Genomic DNA, 26,964 nt, shown 5'->3' with positions numbered 1-26,964 from the left:
GGATCCCCTGGTCCATCTCTGGCTGAAAACTCTCAAGTTCTGAGGGAGAATACAGGTAGTCCTTGACTTACAACAGTCTGTTTGGTGATGGTTCAAAGTTATAACAGCACTGAGAAAAGCGACTGATGATCGTTGTAGCATCTCTGTGATCATGTGATCACAATTTCGATGGTTGGCAACTGGTTCACACTTAGGGCCACTGCTGTGCCTCAGGATTAAGTGATCCCCTTTTGCAACCTTGTCGCAAGCAACGTCAACATGGAAGCCAGATTCACTTAACAACCAACTGCAGGGTTTCACTCAACAACCCTGGCAAGAAAAGTCATGACATGAGGCACAAATCACTTAACAAACGTCTCACTTAACAGCAAAAATTTAGGGCTCAATTGGGGTCATAAGTTGAGGACTACCTCCAGAGGAGCCCACCAGGAAGGACAGCAACAAAGACATTATATCCATTGGCGAATCCCAGAGCCCAGCACGATCTAGTCCAACAGGACCGACTCTGCTCATCAACCTGGAGGACAAGCAGCTGGTTCCGGACTGCTGAGTTCTGTTCTCAGGTTCACACGGATCAGCCAAGACAGGAGTCATGCTTTTATTTACTAACTTAATGTATAAGTCAAATGGCAGTTAATTGGCAGCAAATTCAGTGGGACACATAAAACAGATGAATATGTTCAGCTGGAGAGAACCGATGGCCTTGTTAACCTCAAGCAGAAATCGGCTAGGTAGAAGATAAATGGATGCTCACCCAGGTTTCGCTTCTTTTTGTGCCCAGAAACCAGAGAAAGTATTATTACTAGGCTTGGTTGCACAGCCAGCCAGACGTTTAAACTAGACTTGGGATCTTTGTCTACCAATTGAATCCTTCCCAAGGATCTGAGATAGGCAGATGTTGGTGTTTAATAATAGTGAAGGTATTGTCAAAATTAATGCAATTATCTTATTACTACTTAACCAATCTTGTTTATATCTATCTATCCATCCATCTATATCTCCCCACCATTCTCATATCTGTCTGACTATCTGTCTATCCATATCTCCCTTTCTCTCTCTCTCTCTCCCTGCCCCCTCCTCTCTAAGCCAGCAGTGAACCAAACCGGATTTCTACTAAAGAGTCTAAGTTCTGATCACCCGTGAGAAACGGTCCCCGTTTCATCATTCTTCACATTTCCATTCCAAACTAAGATGACTCAAGCGAGGATGAATAATGGAGTAAAAAGATATTTTTTAAAAAAACTGGAAAAAGATATCCTGCACGTCTACTATTATGGGGAACAGATTCTCCAAAGAATGTCCTACTGAGATTTTATGAATCATTTTAGACAACCAATGCTCTGACTCAGTGCAAATTCACCACAAATATGGGCGGCAAACTTTCTCCCCAGCAGTCGAAGTAGGACTGCGGACACGAAAGAAAAGTACAGGTAGTCATTGAGTTCCAACCACAACTGAGCCCACAGTTTATGTTGCTAAGTGAAACATTTGTTAAGTGAAATTAGTCCCATTTTACAACCATTATGCCACAGTTGTTAAGTGAATCACTGCAATTGTTATATTAGTAGCACAGTATTGCGGCCTGTCAGCCCACGGCCCCTCTGGCAGTCGAATCAGAGGAGGAGGAGGAGGAGGAGGCGTGAGAGTCAGGGTCAGCATCAGGGCAACCTGGGAGCTCCAAGGAGGAAGAGGGAACTGGCAGAGAGAGAGGGAGAGAGGCGGAGCCTGGGCCATCCGTCAGCCCTCAGATGCAGAGTCAACAGCCCCCAGGTCTGGAGGTGGCGGATGAAGAAGGGGAGGAACAGCTGGGTCCAGTGCCTGATGCGCGGCTCTGCAGAAGGCAGAAGAGAGGAGGGCAGTGGAAATCTATTGGGTGGTCCTTGGGATGGAAGAGCCACCGCTGCTAGCAAGGCCCCACCCTAGCTCTGGGGATAAAAGGCAGGGGGAGGAGATGAATAGATGTGGCTGACAACTATTCATCTTCTAGCCAGATGGACTTGGTAGCCTGCGAGATAAACGTTTTGCCGGGGCTGCCGGCATTCCTAATGAAGGAATCTTTGGAGTTCACATCAGAGGGTTTGTTGTGTTTGGGGAACTGGGTCAGAACAAAGAGTGAATCTGACTTCCTCACGGACTTTGCTTATCAGAAGGTCACAAAAGCTGATCACATGATCCCGGGACACTGCAACCGCCATAAATATGGACCAGTTGCCAAGCATCGGAATTTTTATCACATGACTACGGGGATGCGGCAACGGTTGTAAGTGTGAATAACAGTCTTGAGTCCCTTTTTTCAATGCCACGTTAACTCTGAATGGCCACCAAATGAACTGTCGTAAGTCAAGGACCACCTGTACCAGGCGAATTAGAACAGAACCACACAAAAATTAACTCCAAAATCCCCTGAACAACCGAAGGGGACCAAGTTCATTCAATGAAGACTTGTCTCTTTGAGCAACCCCAGAACATGCAACGTCCAATGAAAAAGGAGAAGGCAGGGAGGGGCTGCTCTCCCTCAGCCCCCATGTTAGAGGCGAACCTATTTGACTGACAAAAATAACGATCCACTGCAGGTAGCCCTCAACTTACGAACACAATTGAGACCAGAATTTCTACTGCAAAGCAAGGAAATTGTTACAAAAGCCATACAAAATTATACGACCTTTTTTGCCATGGTTGTTAAGTGAATCATGCACTTGTTAAGCAAATCTGGTTTCCTTCTCTGACTGCTTGTCAGAAGGCCCAGTGAAATTTGAAAGTTGCAAATGGCAATCACGCGATCGCCCTGCAACCATTATAAATACGTGTCGTCCTTGACTTAAAACAGTTTGCTTCGTTACCGTTCAAAATTACAATGCACCAAAAAAGACCATTTTTCACAGTTATGACCGTTTCATCCCCATGATCACATGCTTTACATGCTGACTCACATTTATGATGTTGCAATGTCCCCGGGGTCACATGATCCCCTTTCGCAACCTTCTGACAAGGAAAGTCAATGGGGAAACCGGATTCATTTAACAACTGTGTGACTAATTTAATAACTGCAGTGATTCACTTAACAAATGTGGCATTAAAAGTCGTAAAATGGGGCAAAACTCATTAACAAATTTATCAGTTAGTAATATAAATTGTGGATTCTGTTTTGGTCATAAGTCAAGGACTATCTGTACATACCAGTTGCCAAGTGCCTGAATTTTGATCTCATGGTCACAGGGATGCTGCAACGTGATTAGCAGGAGGACTCCCTGTAAGTCACTTTTTTCAATGTTGTTGTAACAATGATTGTAGGTCGAAACTACCTGTGCAAGATTTGCAAATTATTTTACAGGCCCTATTTATTGCTTCGAAAGAGCAGTGTGGCGGCTTAGTGGTGACACTCGCCTCCCATTCTGAAAGTGGAGAGTTCAATCCTAGGTAGTGGCAGATGTTTCTCTCCTAGGGTAGAAAAAAAATAATGTCTGCTGTGAACTCCATGTGGCATCAGGAAGGGCATCCGGCCAGTAAACGTTCAGCTCCAGCAGTCGCCCCAGGATTACAGGGTCATAAAAGTGAGGGTTTTTTATTTATTGCTTTGAAGAAAAAAACAGCACAGAATCCTCCAATCATTCTGAGATGCAGCTCCAGAAAGTATCGTCAGCATTCTTCCAAGATGGCCACCATGAAGCCTGTATGAGCAGATCTGCCACCAAAATCCAACTCCATCTTCTGAAGTTTGCCCCACTTCCTTAACATGCATTCACACAAGAAATCCAAAGTCAGGTTTTTGCACATCAGGCACAAATCTTAGGAAACTCCACACCACACAACCTTCGACCCACCACTTCCTCTTACGGTAACAGCTGACTTAGGAGGATCCATTAAAGTGGGACTTACCAGCAGGGCTGATCAAGAACTTCTGTTTCCATTCCAACTGATCCAATCCCATTGGGGTGCTCTTGGAGAGTGGGAGGGAGTGACATCGGTCCAAGAAGAGTTTGAACGGAGGAGGAGATGCTGGAGATGGGCAGAGAGGGTGAGATCGTGGCTGTGGAGGGGAGAGACGGAAATGGATGTAAAGACAAAATGACTGCAAAGGTGGGTTGTTGTTTTTTAAATAAAATACAGTATAAAGAAAACACCCCAAATGTCAAAGTATCTTCATTTCACTCATGCTCAAAAAGAGCAAGCACAGTGCTGAAATGCAATGTGTGACATTTTCATCAACTGAGGTGGAATTTGCTCACATTCAAAGATATCATGATCTTTTATACAGTTAAAGTGCTTTTACTTAAGAAAAAAAATAGCCCCTTCCTTCCTTCCTTCCTTCCTTCCTTCCTTCCCTTCCCTTCCCTTCCTTCCTTCCCTTCCCTTCCCTTCCCTTCCTTCCTTCCTTCCTTCCTTCCTTCCCTTCCCTTCCCTTCCCTTCCCATTATTAGGTTTTTAACAGATTAACAGAGTTGGAAGGGACCTTGTACTGGAGGTCATTTAGTCCAATCCCCACCCAAACAGGAAACCCTACACCATCTCTGACAAATGGCAGTCCAGTCTCTCCTTGAGAGCCTCCAGTGATGAAGCTACCACCACTTCTGAAGGCAAGCTATTCCATTAGTTGATTGTTCTCACTGTCAGAAAATTTCTCCTTATTTATAGATTGAATCTCTCCTTGATCAGTTTACATCCATTATTCCTTGTCTGGCCTTCAGGTTCCTTGAAAAATAGCTTGACCCCTTCCTCTTTTTGGTAGCCCTTCAAATTTTGGAAGACTGCTCTCATGTCTCCCCTGGTTGTTCTCTTCACTAGACTAGCCATGTCCAGTTCCTGCAACCATTCATCATTTGAGCCTCCAGTCCCCTAACCATCTTGGTTGTTCTTCTCTGGACTTTTTCTAGAGTCTCGACATCTTTTTATGGGGTGGTGACCAAAACTGGATGCAGTACTCTAGGTATGGTCTTACTAAGGCCTTATAGAGTGGTATTAGTTCCTCCCTTGATCTTAGGATTGCATTGGCTTTTTTGGCTGCCATCGCACACTGTTGTTCCAGTCTTTACGTCAACAGTCCTTTCAGACACTGCAGGAGGAGAGTCTTTGGCAGCCTCAAATCAGAAGGTGCCCAATACCAGTTTTTTAGACCAATGCATTTTTTAAAGGAAATGATTTTGTTAGCAAACTTCAGCAAACACATCAAACCCTACCCCAATTTGGCCCATCTATGCAACTGATGTAGTGAACTATAGCTCTCAAAAAGTAATGCCTTTTAATAAAAAGTCCAAAAATGGTTGCCAGACCCCTCTTAATTTTTGACAATCTTTTCAGGTAACCTTAACACGATGGCACAAGAAATGAAACATATATAGAAAATTTCCTTGAATCACTGGGTCTTGCAAAAAGGCAGGTACTTCAGGATAGTTCACCATTCTCAGGTCAGAATTTCATAGGATTTGAGTGAGAGCACTTAGATCTTTATAGCTTTTAACCTTCTCTCTTTTCCTCCAATTACTGAATTTGGGGTTTTTATAGATGCAACATCGCTGAGTCCTTCTTCAAGGAAACCAATGCAAATGGAGACGGTTCTGCTTTGTTAAGTCTTCTCTCTCCACAATTTCCAAGACATGTCTTTAAAACTTCTCGGTTTCTCAAAAACACAACAGGAAATACTGCAAGCTTGGTGGTTTTCTTGCTGATGTTTCATTACACAACTAGGTAACACCGTAAGTGCTATTGTGCTAATAATCAGTGCTAGCAAAGCCTCACATCTCCAGGACCAAAAAAGGAAAAGGCAACACAATTTGTACGAAACTTCACTGAGGAGCTGTTTCACTAATCTCTTATTTTGTTTTAAATGTCTTTATTTTCTAATTCTGCTGAACTATTGAGACCAGGCAGTAGAAAAGAACTTTTAGAACGAGATTTCACTGATGGCTTTAGTTGCAACTATATCCTCTTAGGATAACCACCTCCAGAGTCGGAGGCTTTGCACTCTGCATGCAAGCTTTCTTCTGCCTCACTCATCAACCTCTTGCCTCTAGGCACCAAAAGTCACAAGGCAACTGGACAGTTGCTCCCCTTCAACAACATTTCCCCAAAAGGAAAATTGTCAGATTTATCTGCAACTGATGGGCAACAGCAGCAGAAGCAGCAGAAGCAACGTGATCAGAAGACTAAGGAGTAACCTTAGGTTATCTCCATCTTCAAGGTCTTGGCACTAGTGGGTTGACCTTCACTTGGATTACAAAACCCAGCTCAAATCACTCACTTTGAGAAACACTTAACACTGAATAAGTGGAGGGCAATATTTTATTTAATTTTCCATCTCCTTTGCTGTATGGAGATCATGACACAATCCATACCCTCAAGCAGATGCAGAATTTTTGGATGGGTGAGGAACAGCATACAGAATGTAAAAGAAATGCTACCGTATTGCCTGCGGCAACAGAATTGGAAATTCTTTATTTAGCCATTTCTTTCATGGGAGATTTTCATTTTTACAGGAAAAGTGAGGTTGCTCTGATCATATGTAGGAAATCGTAAATCCAAGGGGACTAAGCTTGAGGTTCACCTGTTCCTTAATTCAGAAGAGACTGGGGTTAGGATCCAAGAACTCAAAATGGAAACCACAAGCCCATGGTCAAAGTCTGACCCATTTACATATTTCTGCCATTTCAAAAAAGGAAACACTCATTTCATTATCATTTCATCCTAAAAAGAACTTTTTTTCCAGAGAATGATAAAGGTCCCACAACAAAATGAACTCACTAGAGGAAATAAAGAGATAGCAGCAATCAAGCTTTACGAAGAAACTCAATTAAGATATTTGTCCCTCCACACTTCTTCCAAACACAGGGAAAATCAATCAATCAATCAGCTGCTTTCAATTAATGTCAAGAAAGACGCAGTTTACTGTTAGATTAGAAAGGAAGCAACTCACAATGGAAGAAAAAAAGACAGCAAACATCTTATTTTTGAGTTTAGTGCACAAATATACACAATGATGGTCAGGTAGAAATTCATAAACAGTGACACAACAACTATTGTGGTCTATGGACCACAACTGGATGGAACCAATGGAGGGGCTGGCACCTGGATCTGACAAAAGCTGAGAAGTATGGAAATTGTAGAATAGACTGTAGACAAATACAACAAGATGCAGAGACACTCTGAACAAATGGGGCTATCTGGTGATCTCTGCCCTTTGTGATTGTGGTGACATGCAGACAACAACATATGCCCTTTGTGTGTACACAAAATCAGTGTACACTTGAGGAAGTCATGGCAGCATGACAGAATGCAATTAACGTTGTTAGTTTCTGGGCAAGATTTGTTTAAATTGTGCATATTTCAATATTGTATTTTATATTTCAAATGTTAATGTTATATTGTGATGCCTCTGACACAATATACAAACAGACTGTTCTATGCACAAAAGTGGAAAGAATTTAATTCCCACAATGGATGATCTGCTGGGAAAACTGATAGAATTAACTGATAGCGAAGATGGCTCAACTGACTGCCATAATCAAAGAAAAAGAATACAGCTAACTTTATTTTCACTTAGAAACCACTTCTGAACTTTGTGCATGAGGTAGAAAAAATAGACAAAGAAATGTTGATTTTGGATTTTTGCTGATTAGAAAGGTTTGTTATAGAAATGGCTGGTATATCTAAGATTGTAAAAGTAAAAGGTTGAGGCTGTAATGTTATTATCTTATTCCACTCTGCTAAAAAGAATAAGAAGTCAATGCTTTTCTTTCTTTTACCACTTTTTCCCTATTTGTTGGGGGCAATACACTGACTTGTAAACCGCTCAGAGTGCTGTAAAGCACTATGAAGAGATATAAAAGTCTAAGCGCTTTTGCCATTGCTATTTTCCCACATTTTTCATTTTTCTTTGCACCATGGTACCTCAGTACTCGACTGCTGGAGGACTACCTGAAATGACAATGATCAAGATAGCACTATATTTTATATTTCGATAAACTAATTTAAAAATGGAAAAAAGAGTGAACCAAAGACTGTGGCCTGTAAGTACTACCCTTCTGATTATTACAGCTCAGGGTCTCCTTTTCCCACCATTGTGTGATGGGATCTTCATCTCCTAAACTCAATGAAGGCCATCCTGCACTGCTGGTCATGTTCCTGTGGAGAAGCAACAATGCAAGTACTCCTTATGTCCAGTCACTTAACATCCATTCCAGGTTACAACTGGCCTGAAAAAGGAGGCTTGCGACCCAAATGTGAAGTTCCCATGGACAGGCACCCTCTGCAATCACATGACTGAATTTCAGATGCTCAGCAACAGGGCCACATGTGCAGCTGTTTACAGTATCCCAGAATCACATGGCATTTTACTGAAATGGGCGTTGGTACTTACCTGACACGCCATTTCTAGTCGAGCTGCGTAGAGCATCCAGAGAGTGGGAGGTGCTCTAGTCTTCACCAATTGCAGGCTGAGCTATAATTGAGGAACGCTCCTCCTCCACCACGTGACTCCTCCATGCATTCCCCAGTTTTTACGAAGATGAGAAGACAAACAACTATCCCCTCATCTTAACTATAAACAACACTTAACTACAAAAAAATCAATATGAATCGTTGGCCGAAACAGGATTCCCCACCAGATGGACCAAATAGGGTGGGGCTGGATGCTCTATGCAGCTCGACTAGAAATGGCGTGTCAGGTAAGTACCAACGCCCATTCTCAATCGAGCTGCTCCGAGCATCCAGAGAGTGGGACATACCAAAGCATGGCCTGTCCTACGGGGGGGACTCCGTCTGGCTCGGAGCATGTTCTGGATCTCTCACCATTTGCTGAAGGACTCGTCTGCCAAAGGAGGCTTCTGCCGAGGCAAAAACATCGATTTTATAATGGCGAATAAATGGAGATGGAGACGACCAGGTAGCCACTCTGCAAATATCATGAATAGGAGCCTGAGTAGCCCAGGCTGCAGAAGTAGCAGCACTCCTTGTAGAGTGAGCGGTTACTCCACTGGGAACAGGAAGCGCCTGTGACAAATAGGCCTTGGATATTGTAGCTCTAATCCAACGGCCAACAGTAGACGGGGAAACTTTGCAGCCCAGCGTCTTTGGTTGAAAAGATAAAAACAAAGCCTCCGACCTCCTGATAGGCTGAGTGCGACTGATATAGATACGGAGCACCCATCTAACATCGAGAGTATGCCACTGCCTTTCTCTTTCTTGAGAAGGTCTTGGACAAAAGTTAGGAAGGACAAGCTCCTGTGATCTGTGAAAAGCTGAGTTTATCTTGGGCATGAAGGAGGGATCTGGTCGCAGGACCACCCGATCAGCGTGGAAAATGCATAACTCCTTTCTAACAGATAGAGCTGCTATTTCAGATATTCGACGAGCCGATGTAATTGCCACAAGAAAAACCACCTTGAGCGTGAGGAGTTGGAGTGACGTCTCTCTTAGAGGCTCAAAGGGAGGCTTAGTCAGCGCCGAGAGAACCTTGTTGAGGTCCCAGGTCGGGTATCTGTGAACTACTGGAAGGTGCAAATTAGTGGCACCTCTAAGAAAGGCTCTAATGCGAGGATGGTGTGAAAGCGGGCCAGACAGGTTGCCAGAGATAACCGTAGATAGGGCCGCCACCTGCCTCCTTAAGGTATTGGGGGAAAGACCTTTGCCAAATCCTTCTTGCAAAAAGGCCAGAATTTGTGCGATTGATGGAGAAATTGGATTAATGTGGAACTTGTGGCACCACTTACAAAATATGTTCCAGGTGGCATTGTATATGCGAGTGGTCGAAGGCCGTCTGGCTGCCAGAATAGTGTTGATGACCAGATCGGACATGCCCTCCTTCCTTAAATGGTCCCACTCAACCTCCAAATGGTCAGCTGAAGCCATTGTGGATTCGGATGCTGAAGAGGTCCCTGGGACAGCGAAATCTTGTCCGGTGGAATCCTCCAAGGAGGGGCCACTGACAGGTTGTGAAGATCCACAAACCAGGGTCTCCTGGGCCAATATGGGGCCACCAGAAGAAGTTCCGCTTTCTCAAGGATTACCCTTTGGATCACCCTGGGCAGCGGCGGTAGGGGGGGAAGCATATAGGAGCCCCGTGGGCCAAGGACAACACAGGGCATCGTAGTTCTCGGCCCCCTGGGTGGGGTACCGGGAGAAAAACCTCGGTGTCTGGGCATTGGATGGGGACGCAAACAGGTCCACTAGCGGCAACCCGAACCTCCCTGAGGCTTCCCAGAAAAGGGAGGGATGCAGGCGCCATTCGGACTGGTCGACGACGGTTCTGCTCAACCAATCTGCCTGAACATTGGAGGCCCCCGAGATGTGCTCCGCCTTTATGGATAGCAGATTGGCCTCCGCCCATCGACAGATCCGTTCAGCCTCTTTCATGAGCCTGATGGAGTGAGTGCCCCCCTGCCGGTTGATGTGGGCCTTGGTCATAGTGTTGTCCGTCAAGACCAAGACGTGACGCCCTCGAACTTGAGGAAGAAAGGTGCGTAATGCCAGGTATACTGCGTGGAGCTCTAACCAATTTATGCTGACCAGGTTCCTTGAGCTGACAGCGAATGAAGGTGGGCCCCCCAACCTGTTAGGCTGGCATCTGTTGTGAGGGTGACCCTCTGGGGTTCTTTGAACGGATGCCCTTTGTTGGTAGTGGGTCTGGTCCACCAGAGTAGCAAGGTGAGAACCTTTGGAGGGATCCTTACCACGAATCTTGAATTGCTCCTTCTTGAGCGTTGATAAGGTAGCAGGAACCATTGAAGGGACCTGGAATGAAATCGGGCCCAGGAAACAATGGATATACATGAGATCATTTTCCCAAGCAATTTAGATAGGTCCAGCAATGAAGCTTTCTTGGCCCGCCTGATGGCCTTAATCGATTTTTGAATGCTAGCAAACCTTTCTGGGGAGAGGAAAACCTTCCTCTCAACTGAATCAATCACCGCCCCTAAATGAACTATTCGAGTGGAAGGGGTAAGCTGGCTCTTTTCCCAATTTACAAGGAAACCATGATCCTGAAGTACTGAAAGAGTGGTTCTGGTGTCCCTCTCAGCTTGGCCTTGGGTTGGAGAAAGAATGAGAATGTCGTCAAGATAGCAGTAAATACGGACAGGGAGTTGTCTGAGGTGAGCTGCTAAGGCTGCCAAAACCTTGGTGAAGGTCCTGGGAGCCGAGGCTAACCCAAAGGGAAGGGCTACATATTGATAATGACAGCCATTGTAATAAAATCTCAGATATCTAGAAAAGGAAGGGTGAATGGGTATATGAAGATATGCCTCAGAGAGGTCAACGGAAGTGAGCCAGTCTCCTTCCCTGGTGCCCTGTAGGATGGACTGAAGGGTATGCATTTTGAATTTATGACGAACAATATAACTGAGCCTTTTTAAATCCAAAATGGGCCTCCAACCCCCAGAGTGCTTAGGGACTAGAAAGAGGAGGGAATAGAATCCCTCTCCTTGTTGTGAAGGTGGCACGGGCTGTATAGCCTTAATATCAAACAGATGTTTAATGGCGGTCTCTAGGAGAGCGCGCTTGGTATGATCCCTGGAAATGGGAGAAACCATGAAGTGTTCGGGTGGAAGGACTTGGAACTGAAGGGAGAAACCAAATTGGACCGTGTCTTTAACCCAAGCATCAGACGTAGATGCTTCCCACTGGCTCGCAAAGAATTTAAGGCGACCGCCAATGGGCAAGGAGGCTGAAAACCTGTCTTGGACGGTGGGATGTCTTGCCTGCTGAACCCCGGAAGGGTCTCCTGTAGCTACCCCCCCTCTGGACCTGTCTCCCGAATCGCCCCGGTTTCGATAGGCCGGGTGAAAGGTTGGAGACCTCTGATAACGGGGGGAGAAGGGAGTTTGAAAGGGGGTACAGAAGGAGCCCCTTCGAAAGGGCTGAGAGGATCTGGACTCTTGCCTACGAAAAAGAGCCGGAAGAAATTTCTTTTTGTTCCGGCTTTCCATCAACAATGGTTCCAGGGCCGGACCAAATAATTTATTTCCTGAGATGGGAGCTGAGGCCAGCTTCGACTTGTTTTTAATGTCGGCCTGCCAATGCCTAAGCCAAAGCAGCTGTCGGGCCGTAACATGAGAGGATATGGCCCGAGAGAACTTCACCGAGTGAAAATTTGCATCGGCCGCAAACTCAGCTGCTGCTGTTAGTTTTGCAATATCTTGATGGGCCCTAATATTAGATGGTGAAACATGCTGCTTCAACTGTCGAAGCCACCTAATAGACGACCTAGTAAAAAAGGATGAGGCGGTGGCAGACCGAATGGCCCAAGCATCAAACTGGTGCACCCGTCGCAGTGCCATCTCCGCTTTCTTGTCCTCCGGCCTTAAGGCTTCCAGAGCGTCTGTGGGGTTAGACGAGAATGCCAGTCTGATAATAGGGTCATCCACCTCGGGTGTGTCTAGCATGGTGGAGAAGTCTGCGTCGAGATTAAAAAGTCTCTTGTCCTGCCCGGAGGGGGCGGAGGGGAGACCGGAAGAGGCTACCTGTTTCGCCACTAGATCGGAGAAGATTGGAGGGACTGGCACAACTTCGGCCTCCACCACTGTCTGTCTGAAAATGGCATCCTCTGGAGCCCCGGAGGCTGCTGGCGAGGAATCAGAAGATGGCTGGGGAGTTAGGCCTGAGATATTCTTTGCTTTGAACAGCAAGGACTTAAATAAATGAGGCTTGAACAGGGCTATAAGGGAGGGCTGGCCGGGGGAGATGCCCTCATCCTCCGACATGTCCCCTTCCAACTGTTCCACTTCGGAGAAGGGCTCAGAATAATGGAGGGACCCCCTCTCTGACCCTTCCTCTGCCCCGTAGGGTGCAAAGGCCATTTCCTCTTCCTCGTCCTCCTCTTCCTCCCATTCTGGGAAGGGAAGGTCCCCTTGGGAAGGTACCTGTCTGTGGAGAGTCACCGGTCTGGGTAGAGGTTCTCCGGAGGCAAAATCAATCTCGGGTGCCATTGCTTGAGAGGCTGTCTTGGACAACTGTTGCATACCTTCCGCGATCCCCTGGCGGATGGCAAGCTGCATCCATTCCTTAACACCGTCAGGGATGATGCTAGTTGAAGGGTCTTCTGGGTGTAGGCCAGCAGTGGTTGGGGTGAAGGTTGCCTCTGGAGTTTGAGTGGCCCGGGGGCTCTGGACAGGTGTGTTGTGCCTGGAGAGAGAAGGTTGTTCTGGCAAAGGGGGAGGTTGGTTAGAGGTAGAGGGAATAGAAGCTGGAATTACAGAATGAGAGTCCCTGGAGCGCCTATCAAACTCCTTTTCCAGAGCTCTGTGGCGCCTCAGGGCGTCCCCTTCAGAGGCTGTGGTAGGTTCCTTGGCCCTTTTGCGCAGATGGTGAGTTTTAGACTTAGCCTTTAGGGAAGGCCCTCTGGGATTTTCCTCTGCCATTATAACCAAAAGGTAGAAACAAGGTATATTGAATATGAAGGTGGTTGGCATGCCTAGGAATGCAGTCCACAATGGGAGCCGGGTATCCTATAGTTGAGCCACGTCCCCCTTTTGAAAATTTTTAGATAGCGATATATATATATATATATATATATATATATATATATATATATATATATATATATATATATATATTTATATATATTTATATTTATTTTGGAAAAGGGAAAAAAACATCTCTAAGGGTATACAATAAAAAACTGCACCAAATGACCAAAAAAAGGAACTAAATTATTAATAAAATATAAATGCTTTTTTTTTTTTAAATAGAGGAAAATTAAGATGAAAAAACTATCTCTAAATAACCAATTTAACCAAATGAACGCTGAGGCCAAACTTTAAACACGAAAAAATATTCCAGGAAAAAAATCTGTAAAGGCCTCTGAGGCTGCCTCCCAACAACCTGGGAAGTAGGAGCCTGTCTTCGCCTCTGAGCAGGCTGCGGAATGCCAACAATTAAAATGGGGCAACAGGGCACAGAGCCACAATACCCTTTCTGAAATAAAAGCTCCCACAGGCCTGTAGGACCTGCTATGGGGCTCTACCAACGTCGCAGCAATTTAATTCACCTCGATGCCTTGGGCAAAATGGCGTCCACCACGAGGCGCACCTAAAAATGGCCACCGGGCTGGGCGCAAGGCTCACAGACGGAATAGCCCTTAAGAAAAAGCAATCAGCCAAAGGATTGAACTGAAAACGAGGGCTAGGAGAAAGCATTTGTGGGGGGAAGACACAACACGCGCTAAGGAGAGCGCGATCACAAGTCGCTGCTTAAAAGCAGGAACGGCTAGAAACTGCAGGAAAGAGGGAAGGGGGGGAGCAAAGGCTCTAAAACCCCTCTATCTCCCCCTTGAGGGGCGAAAACTTCACTCCTTTACTCACAACTAACACCCAAAAGCGCAGGGACCAAGGAAAGAAGCAAAACGCAACGATCAAACCTGAAAATGAATAGAATTCCTGAAACGGCCAAGGAGAATGATCTATAGCTGCCTGTCTCTTGCGAGGCTGAGCTAAAAACTGGGGAACGCATGGAGGAGTCACGTGGTGGAGGAGGAGTATTCCTCAATTATAGCTCAGCCTGCAATTGGTGAAGACTAGAGCACCTCCCACTCTCTGGATGCTCAAAGCAGCTCGATTGAGAAATTTGCACTTCCAATTTCCAGCAAAACTGCACCCATAGCAAACCACTGGTTCACTTAATGACTGCAGCATTTGCTTTAAACAGTCACTTAACGACCTTCACAAAAAATGCTGCAAAATTGGGTAAGTATGACTGACCCATTTCACAACCATCACAGCATGCAACCATAATGGGAAGGCTCCTTTACTGTCGTATATCAAGAGCTACTTGTATGTTGAACTAATATGGTTATTCAGGAGCTCGTTCGTGGAACTGGCTCCAAGGGAAAACATGTCTCAGATTCAACTTTGAATTGAACTGGCAATTGGCAACTTTGGCAAGGAATTGAATAGGATGGGCACAACTTAACGTTGCCTGGAGGGTTCCTAAGAAGTGGGCTTCCAGCCTATCATTCAGACCTCCCAAAGTAGCAATACTGCTTAGAAGAGATGATATGCGGAGATAATCCCAATCACAGAATTTCCTTTCAATCTGCCACTAAGGTGGAAAAAACTGTGTGAGGGATCTTGGAGTCCTAGTGGACAATCACTTAAATATGAGTTAACAGTGTGTGACAGCAGCCAAAAAAGCCAATGCAATCCTAGGCTGATTTAATAGACGGATGGAATTGAGATCACATGAAGTTTACCAATTTACAAAGCCTTAGTAAGACCACTCTTGCAATACTGCATCCAGTTCTGGTCATCACAACATAAAAAAGATGTTGAGACTCTGGAAAGAATGTAGAGAACAGCAACAAGAATGATTAGGGGGCTGGAGGCTTAAACAAGAAGAACAGTTACAAGGACAGTAGAACTGCTGGTCACAAATGCTTCTAATCACAACCAAATCAGGTTCCGACCCAAAAATTCACAATTTTCTTTTTTCGCAGGCGATTTCCCCTTCCATGCCATTTTTTTTGTAAGTGCCAAATTTGCAAAATTAGGTTCGGGTCATGACCAAATCGGGTTGCAACCAAAGTTATGGAATGAATTATGGTCGTGACCAGAGGTCCTACTGTCCAGTCTAATGAAAAGAAGGGTTAGGTGAGACATTATAGCAGTATTCCATTATTTGAGGAGCTTCCTATAAAGACAAGAGGGAGGGGAGTCAAACTATTTTCCAAAGCACCAAAAGGCAAGATGAGAAATAATGGATGGAAACTAACCAAGGAGAAAAGCAACCTACAACTAAGGAGAAATTTCCTAATGGTGGGAACACTTAACCAGAGTAATGGTTTGCCTTCAGAAGTTGTGGGTGCTCCATCACTGGAGGTTTTCAAAATGAGACTGGACAACCATTTGTCTGAAATGGTATAGGGTCTCCTGCTCAAGTAGGGGGTTAGACTAGAAGATCTCCAAGATCCCTTCCAACTCTATTATTCTGTTCTAGAATGAAAAACAAGGAGAGGAATCTCCTTTGATCATAGAGGTTGAAAACATGACTTTCTTCTCCCAAAAGCCCAGTGCATCACTCAGAAGAAATATTTCGGTTTTATTTATCTATCTGTCATACAGCCCAGTTTACCAATGAAAGAATGCGCATAAAACACACAAACTAGGCAAACTAATTTCTCTCTGCCAAAAATCCTAGATTCAACTTAAGACTTGTGACTTTTTTGTGTGGCAAGCCAGGTCCCCATTCTTCTCTTTGCAGATATATTTTCTACTACAGAGAACTGAATAATGCAATCAACTGTTTGGCTGACTAATGGAAAGCAGCACTACACAAAATTGCTTTGTATCCAGCTCTCTTACATAATCGTACAGACGTAGGCCAGCCATGGCCTCAAGCTATTAACAAGGCTGACTGAAGCGTGCTGGTGGGGTGAATTCAATCCCCGAGATAAATCATGGCTTAACAAAAATAACCCAAATGTGGGGTTCATTAACCATGGCTAAAGCAATCATAATGGAGCACCTTGTGTGAACTTTTCCCCTGTGTGAACTAACCATGGAAAAACATGTTTCTTTTGTCATATTCCCATAACATTGCCTTAATCTCATCTCCACACAATCAATGAGACAGATTTCGCTCCCCTTGATCATTCCAGTATTAAATACATTTTTTGCCTCATATTTGATGCTGTCCAAAGATAATTTCAAAGTGAAGAAATCTTGTTAGGTTTGAAAGCTGTGGGAATTCAGTGACTGCAAGAACCAAGGAAGGACAATGATCAACAATTCAAGTTCATGCTACTATGGCTTCCTTCTAACTCAATGTTTCCCAACCTTGGCAACTTTAAGATGGTGCTTGGGAAATTTTGGGAGTTGAAGTCCACACATCTCCCAGTTGGGCAACTCAGTTGTAACTTAAGGATGAGTGAAGACCCCTTGGCCAAGAAGTGCAACAAGAATGATGAGTTGTAAAAATAAATACAATACATTGTGCACCAGGACTTCATTGATGAACCAGGACCAAGTTCAAATATCAATGTCTATCACCCAAGGTGATTTTCCAAAAGGCAACTGGGCTGTCTTGGTTTTTTCCTGAAAATATTCTGAAAAAGCTTCTTGGATGAGAAGTGAAACTTTTTCAAGGAAAAACAAAGGAAGTCCAGTTGCCTTTGAAAAAGCACCTTTGAGACAATCATGACCTGGATGATTGAAAATCTCCACAGACAGTTGCTAAGGAAAGTCATTAAGTCAACTTCTATGGAGACTCTCAGTCCTCCAGGTCGTAGTGGTCCCAAATGTTCTTTTCCAGAAGGCAACGACTTTCTTGGTTTTTTCCCTGAAAACGTTTTGCTTCTCATCCAAGAAGCCTCTTCAGTTCTGAGGAGCTTCTAGATGAAAAGCAAGAAGTCCAGTTGCCTTCTGGAAAAGAGCCTTTGGTTCAAATATCAACAGTAGAAATAAATAAAGAGATAAAGAAGAGACTGTTCTTGAAGGACCTCTTGGTATTAAAACTCTTCTCTCACTTAGGTCAGCAGGGGTTAAATCACTTTAGGCTGAAAACTAGCGGCAGAGTCTTAATACACCAAAAAGAGGGCGGGTGGGGGGGAATATATGCTTCTCTAATTCCTAAAAAATCCACATTTAACAGTCAACCTGCAGAGGGCACTTCAAGACCACGGTGAAAGAAAGAAGCTCTGCAACCGGTGGGCCACTTGTTGCTATTATGGGATGCAGGAAAAAGCAAAGTCAGAAAATAACCGCATTGCTGAACATAAACAACGGTGAATAGGTTTTTATTCTTTTAAAGTCTGTATTAACAGTGGGAGGACTACGATACCGTCTGCTAGTATAGACAAGAATTTTAGCACTTGACTTAATGTGGCTGGCAGGCGTGCTTCAAGATGGTTTCTTGAGTTAGTTTTTCCAACTTTTCCTGGAAATACACTGATTTTTACCAGTGTCAGGAAAAAGCACGCTATAAAGTCAAATTAACTACAGGTAGTCCTTGATTTACAATAGTTCAATTAGTGATCATTCAAAGTTACAATAACACTGAAAAAAGAGCCTTCTGGCCATTTTTCACACTGACAACCATTGCAGCTTCCATGATTAACATTCCAAGGCTTGGTAACTGACTTGTACTTAGGAGGCTTGCAGTGTCCTGCGCTCATTAGATTCTCTTTTGTGACCTGCTGACAAGCCATGTCAATAGGGAGTCAGATTCACAATTGCAGTGATTCGCTTAACAACTGTGGCAAGGAAGGTTGTAAAATGGGGCAAAACGTCCTTAACAACTGTCTCACTTAGCAACAGAAATGTTGGGCTCAACTGTGGTCATACATTGAGGACCACCTGTATTAGACAACCTGTGGAGTGAAGAAAGAAACCTGCCGTAAATACTAGAACCAGGACTTTAAGAAAACCATTAAAAAAACCATAAATCGGTGAGTTCAAGAAATGCCCCCATGAGAAGATGTATCTCTGCTTCATAGCAAACGCCCTCCAGCAATTGTTTCTCAATCTCAGCAGCTTCATTTGGTTGGCTGGGGAATTCTGGGAGCTGAGGTCCAGGCATCTTAAAGCTCCCAAGGTTGCCAAACACTGCACTACATACAGGTAGCCCTTGACTTATGGCCACAATTGGGCCCAGAATTTCCATCGCGAAGCAAAGCAGTTTTTAAGTGAGATGTGCCTGATCCTATGACCTTTTTTGCAATGGCTGTTAAGTGAATCACTCAATGAAGTGAATCATTTGCCGTTATGCAAATCTGGCTTCCTCACATTGCCTTTGCTTGTCAGAAGGTGGTTGAGGAGGTTGCCAAGGGGAGTTATAGGGACCGTAACCATTGTAAATACTTTGCCAGCTGCCAAACGCCTGAATCGTGGTCACGTGACCATGGGGAGGCTGATGCAGTGATCATCAGGACCTTACCTTTCCATTGTTTAACTCATTGAAGGAGACAATTGTACATAAGCTCATCTGAATAGGGTAATAAACATTCCCGCACTGAAAACGTTCGGATTCTCGGGACTTCCACGGCTGTCGTAGCAGAAAAGTGTTGCCATTTGGTCTGATAGAAGAACATTCTTGATCTAGGACCTGCTGACTGTGGCATGAGCAGGCTAATGGTGTGCAGGGCTTGCGAACGTCCTCCAAAATTCTTCCTAAACTCCTAGTTTCTGCAGAGGAACCTGCTGAAAGACCAACATTTGGCAGAGTCCTTCCACACCCCAAGTTATCTCCTTGTACCCTGGCATGGTGATGGTCTTCTCCTAGAACCCCCTTGGACATCTGGTTGTCTATGAATCCCTCCTCCAGATCTGGAGTATCTGCTACACTTGTGAGGGCATTAAAATCCTCGGCAGAAGTACACACTGCTTTGATATCCATTTCACTTTCACACCATTCCTCACAATTCAAAGAAGAATCCTTTTCCAGGCCTGCAATGTCCATCTCGGCCTTCATCAGATCTTGAGACTTTAACTCTTCTGTATCCAGGCTCTGGGAATCTGCTGAAACGGCAACAGAGGATCGGGTATTCTCCTGGTACCAAGGGGGCAAAATCCAGGGATCTCCTGGAGCAGAACCTAGGCCCTCATCACTTAATTTGTTAGGAGGAATCTTCTGCTTCTGTAGCAGTTCCGTATCTAAGCTCTGTCCATTGAGCACCGGACCATCACTTGGACATTCTGAGTGGGGAAAAGAGGGCACACTTTTCCTAAGAGGTGAACAAGGACTTCCATTGCTGTGGTCCTTCAAGATTTCATGAGACATCTCAGCGTTGGTATCTCCTTGAACTGGAACTTGACCAGCTGAGATTTTGGAATTAGGGTGATCCCACATCTCAGAATCAGGTGACAGTCTAGTTAATGAGAAACTGTTAGCATTATCATTCGCAATGATCAAAGGCTGCCTTCGATGAGATCGCTCCAGCCTTTGCCGTGCACAGTTGGAGATTTGCTGTGGTTCATCCTGAGAAAATGTCTTGGAAGATCCCCGCCATTTCCTAGCTGCTCCAGCCACGCTATTAAAAAACTTAAGGACACCACCGAAATGATTTCCCTTCCCTCCGTGGCCAGGCTTTTTAGTCGGGCCAATGTTGTCTTTGCATCCTGCAGCGAAAGCAAGATAAGAAGGAGGGCTCTCCGTTGCTTTTCTCAACCTCTGAAGACCAGGTTCTGCAGTGGGGTTCTCCAACTTGGAACAGTCCTTGCCTGTCAGTGAAACTCCCTTTAGGTATCCCCAGACCTCAGAACTTCTTCCTTTCTTATTCTCATCTCTTGTTTGAGAATGTCCTTCAGCACCCCTAGACTCTGGAGTTTTTTCAGACTCAGGGGCCCCATTTTTCTGAGCCAACATGTTGTAACAATAATTATCAGCCTCGCTACTACTGACTCCCAGCTCTAGCCCCCTGTGCCATTTGCTTTCGCTGGATTCAATATCCAACACGCAGCTATTTAATTCAATATCCTCAAATGAAGAATCCAAGTCCTCAATGAAGCCAGCATAGGAGTGGCGGTAAGGCCGCTGGTCGTCACTGAGCTTTCTAAGCCTATGGAGAGCTTTTTGTTCAAGATCTTCTTGAGTTTCCACAGAGATAATGATAGCCTTTGCTTTGGATGTATTTCTGGATAGACCAGAAGACCGTAGCTTCTTATAGGATCTCATTCTTTCCATGAAAGACATCTTACGATTCTGCTCCATGATCTCCACATGATCTCCAAGGAATATCATGGATTGGGGCCGTTTGGGATTCATGGAGGATCCTTTCTTGCGGCCAACAAAATTCCAAATCCAACTGCCTCTGGCCTTCTTATTCTTGCCCACATCCTCTTTGCCAGGGTCACTGATGGCACCTGGATTAGGATGCATCTGTTTTGTGGATCTTTCCTTTGAATTCTTGGTTCCGTATCCATTTGGAACTGGGGTAGAGCAACCATGTTGGCAACGGTCAATAAGTTCCATACTTCTAATGGTAACACCCAGGTCCAAATGTCAGGCCTCCATTGTCACGAAATGTGTCCCTTTCGCAGAACCTGAAGAGGAAACAGAAAATAACCCAGTTAAGCTTTCTGCCTCGAAACATAATATATATAAAAGGAAAGTTCAATGTCCAAAAACAGTCTAACAGTTGAATCCTTACTTCACCAATATCCAAGGTCCGTTTGGTTTATTAGATTCATGAGATCCTTAGCAAATACACTGCCGTGACCTCCTTCCCAAATTAACATTTCACAAATACTGGCTTAAGGAATCAGGAAGTACTTCCATCCATCTAAACAAGCAGAATTTGATGGAAAGAAAAAGGAAGCAGCATTGACCAGCGATGCATCTTATATCAGACAGATACAGATAATCAGAGTTGGAAGGGACCTTGTAGGTCATCTAGTCCAACCCACTGCCTAAGCAGGGGAGCCTACACCATTTCTGACAAATGGCAGTCCAATCTCTTCTTGAAAGTCTCAAGTGATGATGCTCCCACCACTTCCGAGAGCAACTTCTGTTCCATGGGTTGATTGTTCTCACTAAGCCATGGTTTTTGCTATCACTATATTACAGTAAGGGGTATATTTTTCCTTAGCAAATACCAGCTGCTGAACCTAAAACACAGCATTCTCACTTCCGGCACAAATGATCTGGCTCAAATTATCATAATTTTTATATATTACTGTATGCAAAGACTAAACTCTCTGGAGAAGGTTCTAGTGCTAGGAAAGTTGGAACGAAAAAAGGACGACCAACAGCAAAGTGGGAGGAGTCATTACAGCAGCACTAGAAGCACCAATGGAAGATCTGAAGAACCAGATTAGGACAGGTTGCTATGGAGAAAGTCCATCTATACGGTGACTAAGAATTGGAACTGATTTGGTGGTACCTATAATCAATCAATCATACGGAGGAACAATAAATATTGCCTTCTGTTATTTCCATGCTCTGAAATAGTTGGCTGACTAACAACTCTATTTTCTTCGCTTTCTCTGAAAAGAAGGACTAGATGCTAGCACTATTCCAATATTTGAGGGACTCCTACCAAGACAAGGGGCTGTCTTGGCTATTTTCCAAAGCATCAGAAAGCGAGACAATAAACAATGAATGGAAACTAGCCCAGGAGGGAAGCAACCTAGAAGAACTAAGGAGGAATGGCCTAACAGCGAGAGCGATCAATCCGTGGAATAGCTTGCCCTCAGGAATTGTGGTACTCCATCACCGGAGGCTTTCATAATGACACTCATTTATCTGAAATGGCATAGGGTCTTCTGCTAAAGCAGTGGCTTAGACTAGAGGACCTCCAAAGTCCCTTTCAACATTATTATTCTATGTTCTATATGTTCTCTCCACTGTCTTGTTTCTCCAACCTCCAACAACTCTCAATATGTTCCACACTAGCTGGTCTGGTTGGTCTTGGAAATTTTATTCCCTAATCTGTCAAAAGTCACTGTGTTCCTATATATTATTTTAAATCAGGACATCTACTGGGCAAAAGCTGAAAATCGTGGACTTTTATCTCAAGGTTAATCATTTATCCAAATCAAAAGTTAATAGAATAAAATAGAATAAACATAAAAATGACCTAGAGATGCATGATGAATAAAAAAAATAATAAGGAATGCAACATTTGTCTTCACACAGCAACACAGGATTCAGCCACTAATAATACTAGGGTTCAAATTGGAAAGTAGAATCTTTGTATAATTGGAAGTCTGTTTGTCTTGTTGTAGGAGACATAAATTTCTGGAATTGTAAGCCCCCGGGGTCATTGATTGAGATGAGTGGCTATAGAAAATGGATGGATAGATGGAGGGAGGGAGGGGGGGAGGGATTTTGCATATCTGTACAGATGTTGCAATAAATCAGTATATAGGTAACGGTTTGTGGTTAATGGAAGTGGTACCACACTAGTGAGGCCACACTTGGAATATTGTGTATACTTCAAAAACAATGCTGAGACTCTTTCTAAAGAGTGCAGAGAAGAACAATGAAGAGGATAAGGGGGTTTTCCTGGTGATTGCCCCTAAGTCACCCAGCCAGCTTTTGTGCCTAAAATGGGACTAAACTCACAGTCACTTGGTTTTTAGGCTAGTAACTTAATGACTCAACTGGCTCTTTTGAACAAATTGCGGGGGGGGGGGAGGAAATATGAGCCACCAGCCACTGCAAAGATGCCTGAAGCATCAACCCATAGGAAGAGTTGAGAAGCCACCCCTGGTCTGCTGCAGCTTCCCATATCACCTGCCATAGATCTGAGGATCTTGCCCATAGTTAGCTCAGAAATTAGCTGACTGCACGGCATGACCCACTCGTTGTCTTACAGGACAGGGAACATTAAATGGGATTGTCATTCCTGAAACAACTGCTCCCATCTGTCCCTTCTGTTGCGGAGCAGGAAAAGGACAGTCCGGCCATCTGGGCCTTTGTTTTGCCGAGGGAGTAAAAGCTCAAGACCGAAGCAGGGAGAAGCGTGTTTTCCCAAAGGCCTTCAAGTCAGTCAAGGAAATTGTGCCTGAGTTTCAATGCCTTCATATCCGTTCCCCGTCAGGAAGGCGAGAGGGAGGGGAGGAAGGAGGAACAAACAACTGGCAACCTTTGAGAGAAACCCAGACATTCTTTAAATGGAGAGCCTCAAACTTCCCCTGGAGAGAAAAGAAAAGAAAGCATCCCCCCCTCCCCCCAAGCCGCATTTCCACTGCTGTACATTGTCACCGAAAAGTAGAAAAATAAAAAAGGAGGAAGCAGATGTTTGAGCCATACGGCTTCAGGAAGATCTTTTTCACAGTAGAGCTTTATCAGCTCAAGGGGGCCAGATAAATAATGAAGCTTCACTAGTTGCTACTCCAAAGATAAGAGCGGTCCAATGTGGTTTGTAGTGGGAAGCAGCCAACTCACAGTGGGGAGACCCAAATTCTAGCCCTTTTTCGACTACAGAAGTTCTTCTGAAGCCACTTTCTCTCTTAACAAAGAATCAGTGTGATATAATGGAGAAGGTGGCTAAGGCACCAGGCTAGAAACCAAGAGGTGCTGAATTTGAGGCATGAAAGCCGGCTGGGTAACCTTGAGCCAATCACCAGAAGACAATGAGTTCTAGTCCCACCTTATGTACAAAAGCCTGCTGGGTGACTTTGGGCCAGGCACCAGGAGATTGTGAGTTCTGCTTCCTTAGGGAGGAAAGGTGGCTGGACGATTTTGGGGCAATGACCAAAAGATACTCAGAGCCTCTTAGGATTCTCCAAAATTAGTGCCAGAGTCACCTAAAACTCATGATTTATACAATCTCATGACGGGCAAAATCAACTACCACCAGACATCTCAGCTATTGAGGTAGCTTGAAATGATTATTGCAGGCAACAACAGAGGCTGGGACATGGCCATTCTACACAACGCATCCAACTCAAGACCTCTTCACAAGCCCACCAAATGGTAGAACGACAGCCAGACCTCCTCTCACCTGAAGAAGTGAAGGCAACTCAACTCAATTCGTAATGATTCCAGTGCAACCTTCCTCGTTCATGGGCATCTTCCACTTGTAAATATTTCAACAATCAGAGTTCTCCCGTCAGTGGAGGCATCACTGACGATTTTGGAAGCTGAGACCATCACTTCTCAAAAGCCCTAAGATGGAAGAAATGACAAAAAGCTTAAGGTTCTTCAGAACAGATTAGCAGGATGAAGAAGAAGTTAGCAAGAAACTATCGCTTCATTACATGATGACGCAACAGAAAGAAAAGAACTAGAAACTCATGACTTGGATGGAGGTTATTTATATTCTTTATTAGACATGGCAACCTGTAGGTATAATCACAATAAATATCATGATTAGCTCAGAACAAAAGAGCTCTGACTGGAATTTGGGGACAGGTTAAATATACAGCAGGTTTAACATCTGCTAAAGAGATTCTCTAGGATCTCAGCAGGCTCAATTAGATGTTCCAACACCAAATCCGGGAAGGAAACGAACCGCTGCATTAGGAAAAGCCTGGGGAACGGATGCCAAATGTGTTGAAAAAAATATTCAGGAGGGCACATTACTTCATCAGCAAATTAAGACCAAGTGGGCAGGGAGATCAAGAAGCTGGATACAAGCACAACTTAGCTCAAAGGTGGTCAGACCTTGAAATCTTAATAATATCTTGGTGGGACCTGAAGTGGCTTTTTTAATAGTCATGAATCACCAGGCAGTGATTTTTGAGATCAAGAAGAAAGTTCCCACAAAGCAGGAGATTGGGCTTGGTGGCCTTTGGCTTGCAGAAGAGGAGATTGATAACACGTATCTTTAAAGTTAAGAGATGCTAATATTGCAGCAGTGCCTTTGAACACAGAACAGCTGTGGTGGTGCAGTGGTTAGAGTGCAGAATTATGGGCAAACTCAGCTCACTGCCAGGAGTTCAATCCTGACCGGCTGAAGGTTGACTCAGCCTTCCATTCCTTCTGAAGTCGATAAAACGAGGACCCAGATGGTTGAGGGAAATATGCTGACTCTGTAAACTTGTTTAGAAAGGGATGTAAAGCACTATGAAGTGGTATATAAGTCTAAGTGCTCTTGTAAGACAAAATCTATGATTTACCTTCTGCACTTGCTAGATTAAAACAACAAACAAAGGACATGACTTGGTGTGATTTGGCAACCTCATCTCAATTTGGGAACGTTAATGGTGGCGCAGCGGTCAGAATGCAGTATTACAAGCTAATTTTGCCCACAGCCAGTTCGATCCTGACCGGCTCAAGGTTGACTCAGCCTTCCGAGTATGGTAAAATCAGATTGTTGGGGGCAAGATGCGGACTCTGTAAACTGCTTGGAGAGCACTGTGAAGTGGCATGTAAGACTAAGTGCTATTCACACTTTCCAAAGCTTTGGAAGGTGTCTTCTCTTTTTAAAACAAGGGTGATACAACATACTTGAACAACCTAATCCAAGACAAAAGGTGAATGACTGAATCCCTTCATGTGTAAGTTTTGATATGATTCATGCCTGGTTTTTCTTTGTTGCATTTACACCCTGCCTTTTATTTTTATTTTTTTATTTTTTGGAGAACTCAAGGCAGTTCAAAGGGAGGACTTTCCCCAATAATCATCCTGTGACATAGGAAGGGCTACGGCAACATCACTTCATGAGTCCCAAGAATTTGAATCTGCCTGAAAAAAAGTCTAACACAATTCCAAAGTTTTATTTTTCTGTACACTAACCAAACTGGAAGAAATGTTCAGAAATAAATGTTGGCTTTGTTTGGGGCTTAAACATTAAATTTCTGTGAATTTTACAAGATTTTGCTTGATATCAATTTTCATAGCAGGTTTGGAATTCCTTGAAAGACATGAAAGAATCTGAAGAAAGTAATTTCCAATGGGGAAATTTAATTTAAGTGAGGAAAAGATAGGGGTGCATTCTGATGTCAGAGGCTGAGCTCACAATCAACTCAATTTTAAGCCAATTATCTTTCTTCGGTCTTTTTATGAGTTCTGATGCAGTTTATGTTTGGCTTGTTTGACAAAAACCTCGAACCCATTTTTGCTTTGATTGCACAGTGATGTAACTGTATGATTTCAGTTAGAAGAGTTTGCACAATCTTAATAAGTACAGTAGTGACAATCAGCTATCTACACCACTATACAAGCCACAAATTTTACAAATTCTTTTAAGATTATTCCGTCCCTGTTCCCAAATGTGTCTAAGGTCAGAATTGGACTTGAGGATGCTGACAACAAGAAAAAGGCATTTTCATTCAACTTTTCCACCCACCCCACCCCAAACCCCAAGGCTTCCAGACAGGATTACCAACTCTAAGATTAACCCAGTTTCTGTCTCCAGGCTTAGAAAAGGAAAAAAATGATTGGGGTGGGGAAAAAAGAAAGCAATGTGAAGCAGTAGTCCAAGATATGAATACACTTTTATGCTTCAGAGGGAACAAATCGCTTTTTAAAGCCACCATGTAGACATTTGCATGCATAAAGGAGAACCAGGAACATTATCTTCAGAAGAACCTCTGCCTTTCTCATTCACCCGGTTTAATTACATCCACAGCCAGTCAATGCAAATCAATAGGCTGC

The 26,964-nt window shown here is 44.1% G+C and overlaps 1 protein-coding gene across 4 annotated transcripts in view; it reads right to left on the bottom strand.

The window, feature by feature from the left end:
* The window catches only part of ARHGEF9 (Cdc42 guanine nucleotide exchange factor 9), a 263,763-nt gene that overhangs the window by 209,395 nt on the left and 27,404 nt on the right, over window positions 1–26,964 (bottom strand). For 2 of the 4 annotated variants that reach the window (XM_087940854.1, XM_087940858.1), the window contains exon 2: window positions 3,877–4,027. In XM_087940854.1, the coding sequence (XP_087796980.1) occupies window positions 3,877–3,928 (52 nt within the window). In that variant the 5' untranslated portion in view covers window positions 3,929–4,027. Of the gene's footprint in view, window positions 1–3,876; window positions 4,028–18,855; window positions 20,961–24,367; window positions 24,532–26,964 lie in introns of all 4 variants that reach the window. The other 2 variants (XM_087940852.1, XM_087940853.1) reach the window with 2 other exon arrangements.

This window comes from Pseudonaja textilis, chromosome 12 (assembly GCF_049901715.1).
Source record: "Pseudonaja textilis isolate UNSWEBS1 chromosome 12, rPseTex1.2, whole genome shotgun sequence".
Taxonomy (NCBI): Eukaryota; Metazoa; Chordata; class Lepidosauria; order Squamata; family Elapidae; genus Pseudonaja; species Pseudonaja textilis.
This window is presented reverse-complemented; position numbering and strand designations above follow the sequence as displayed.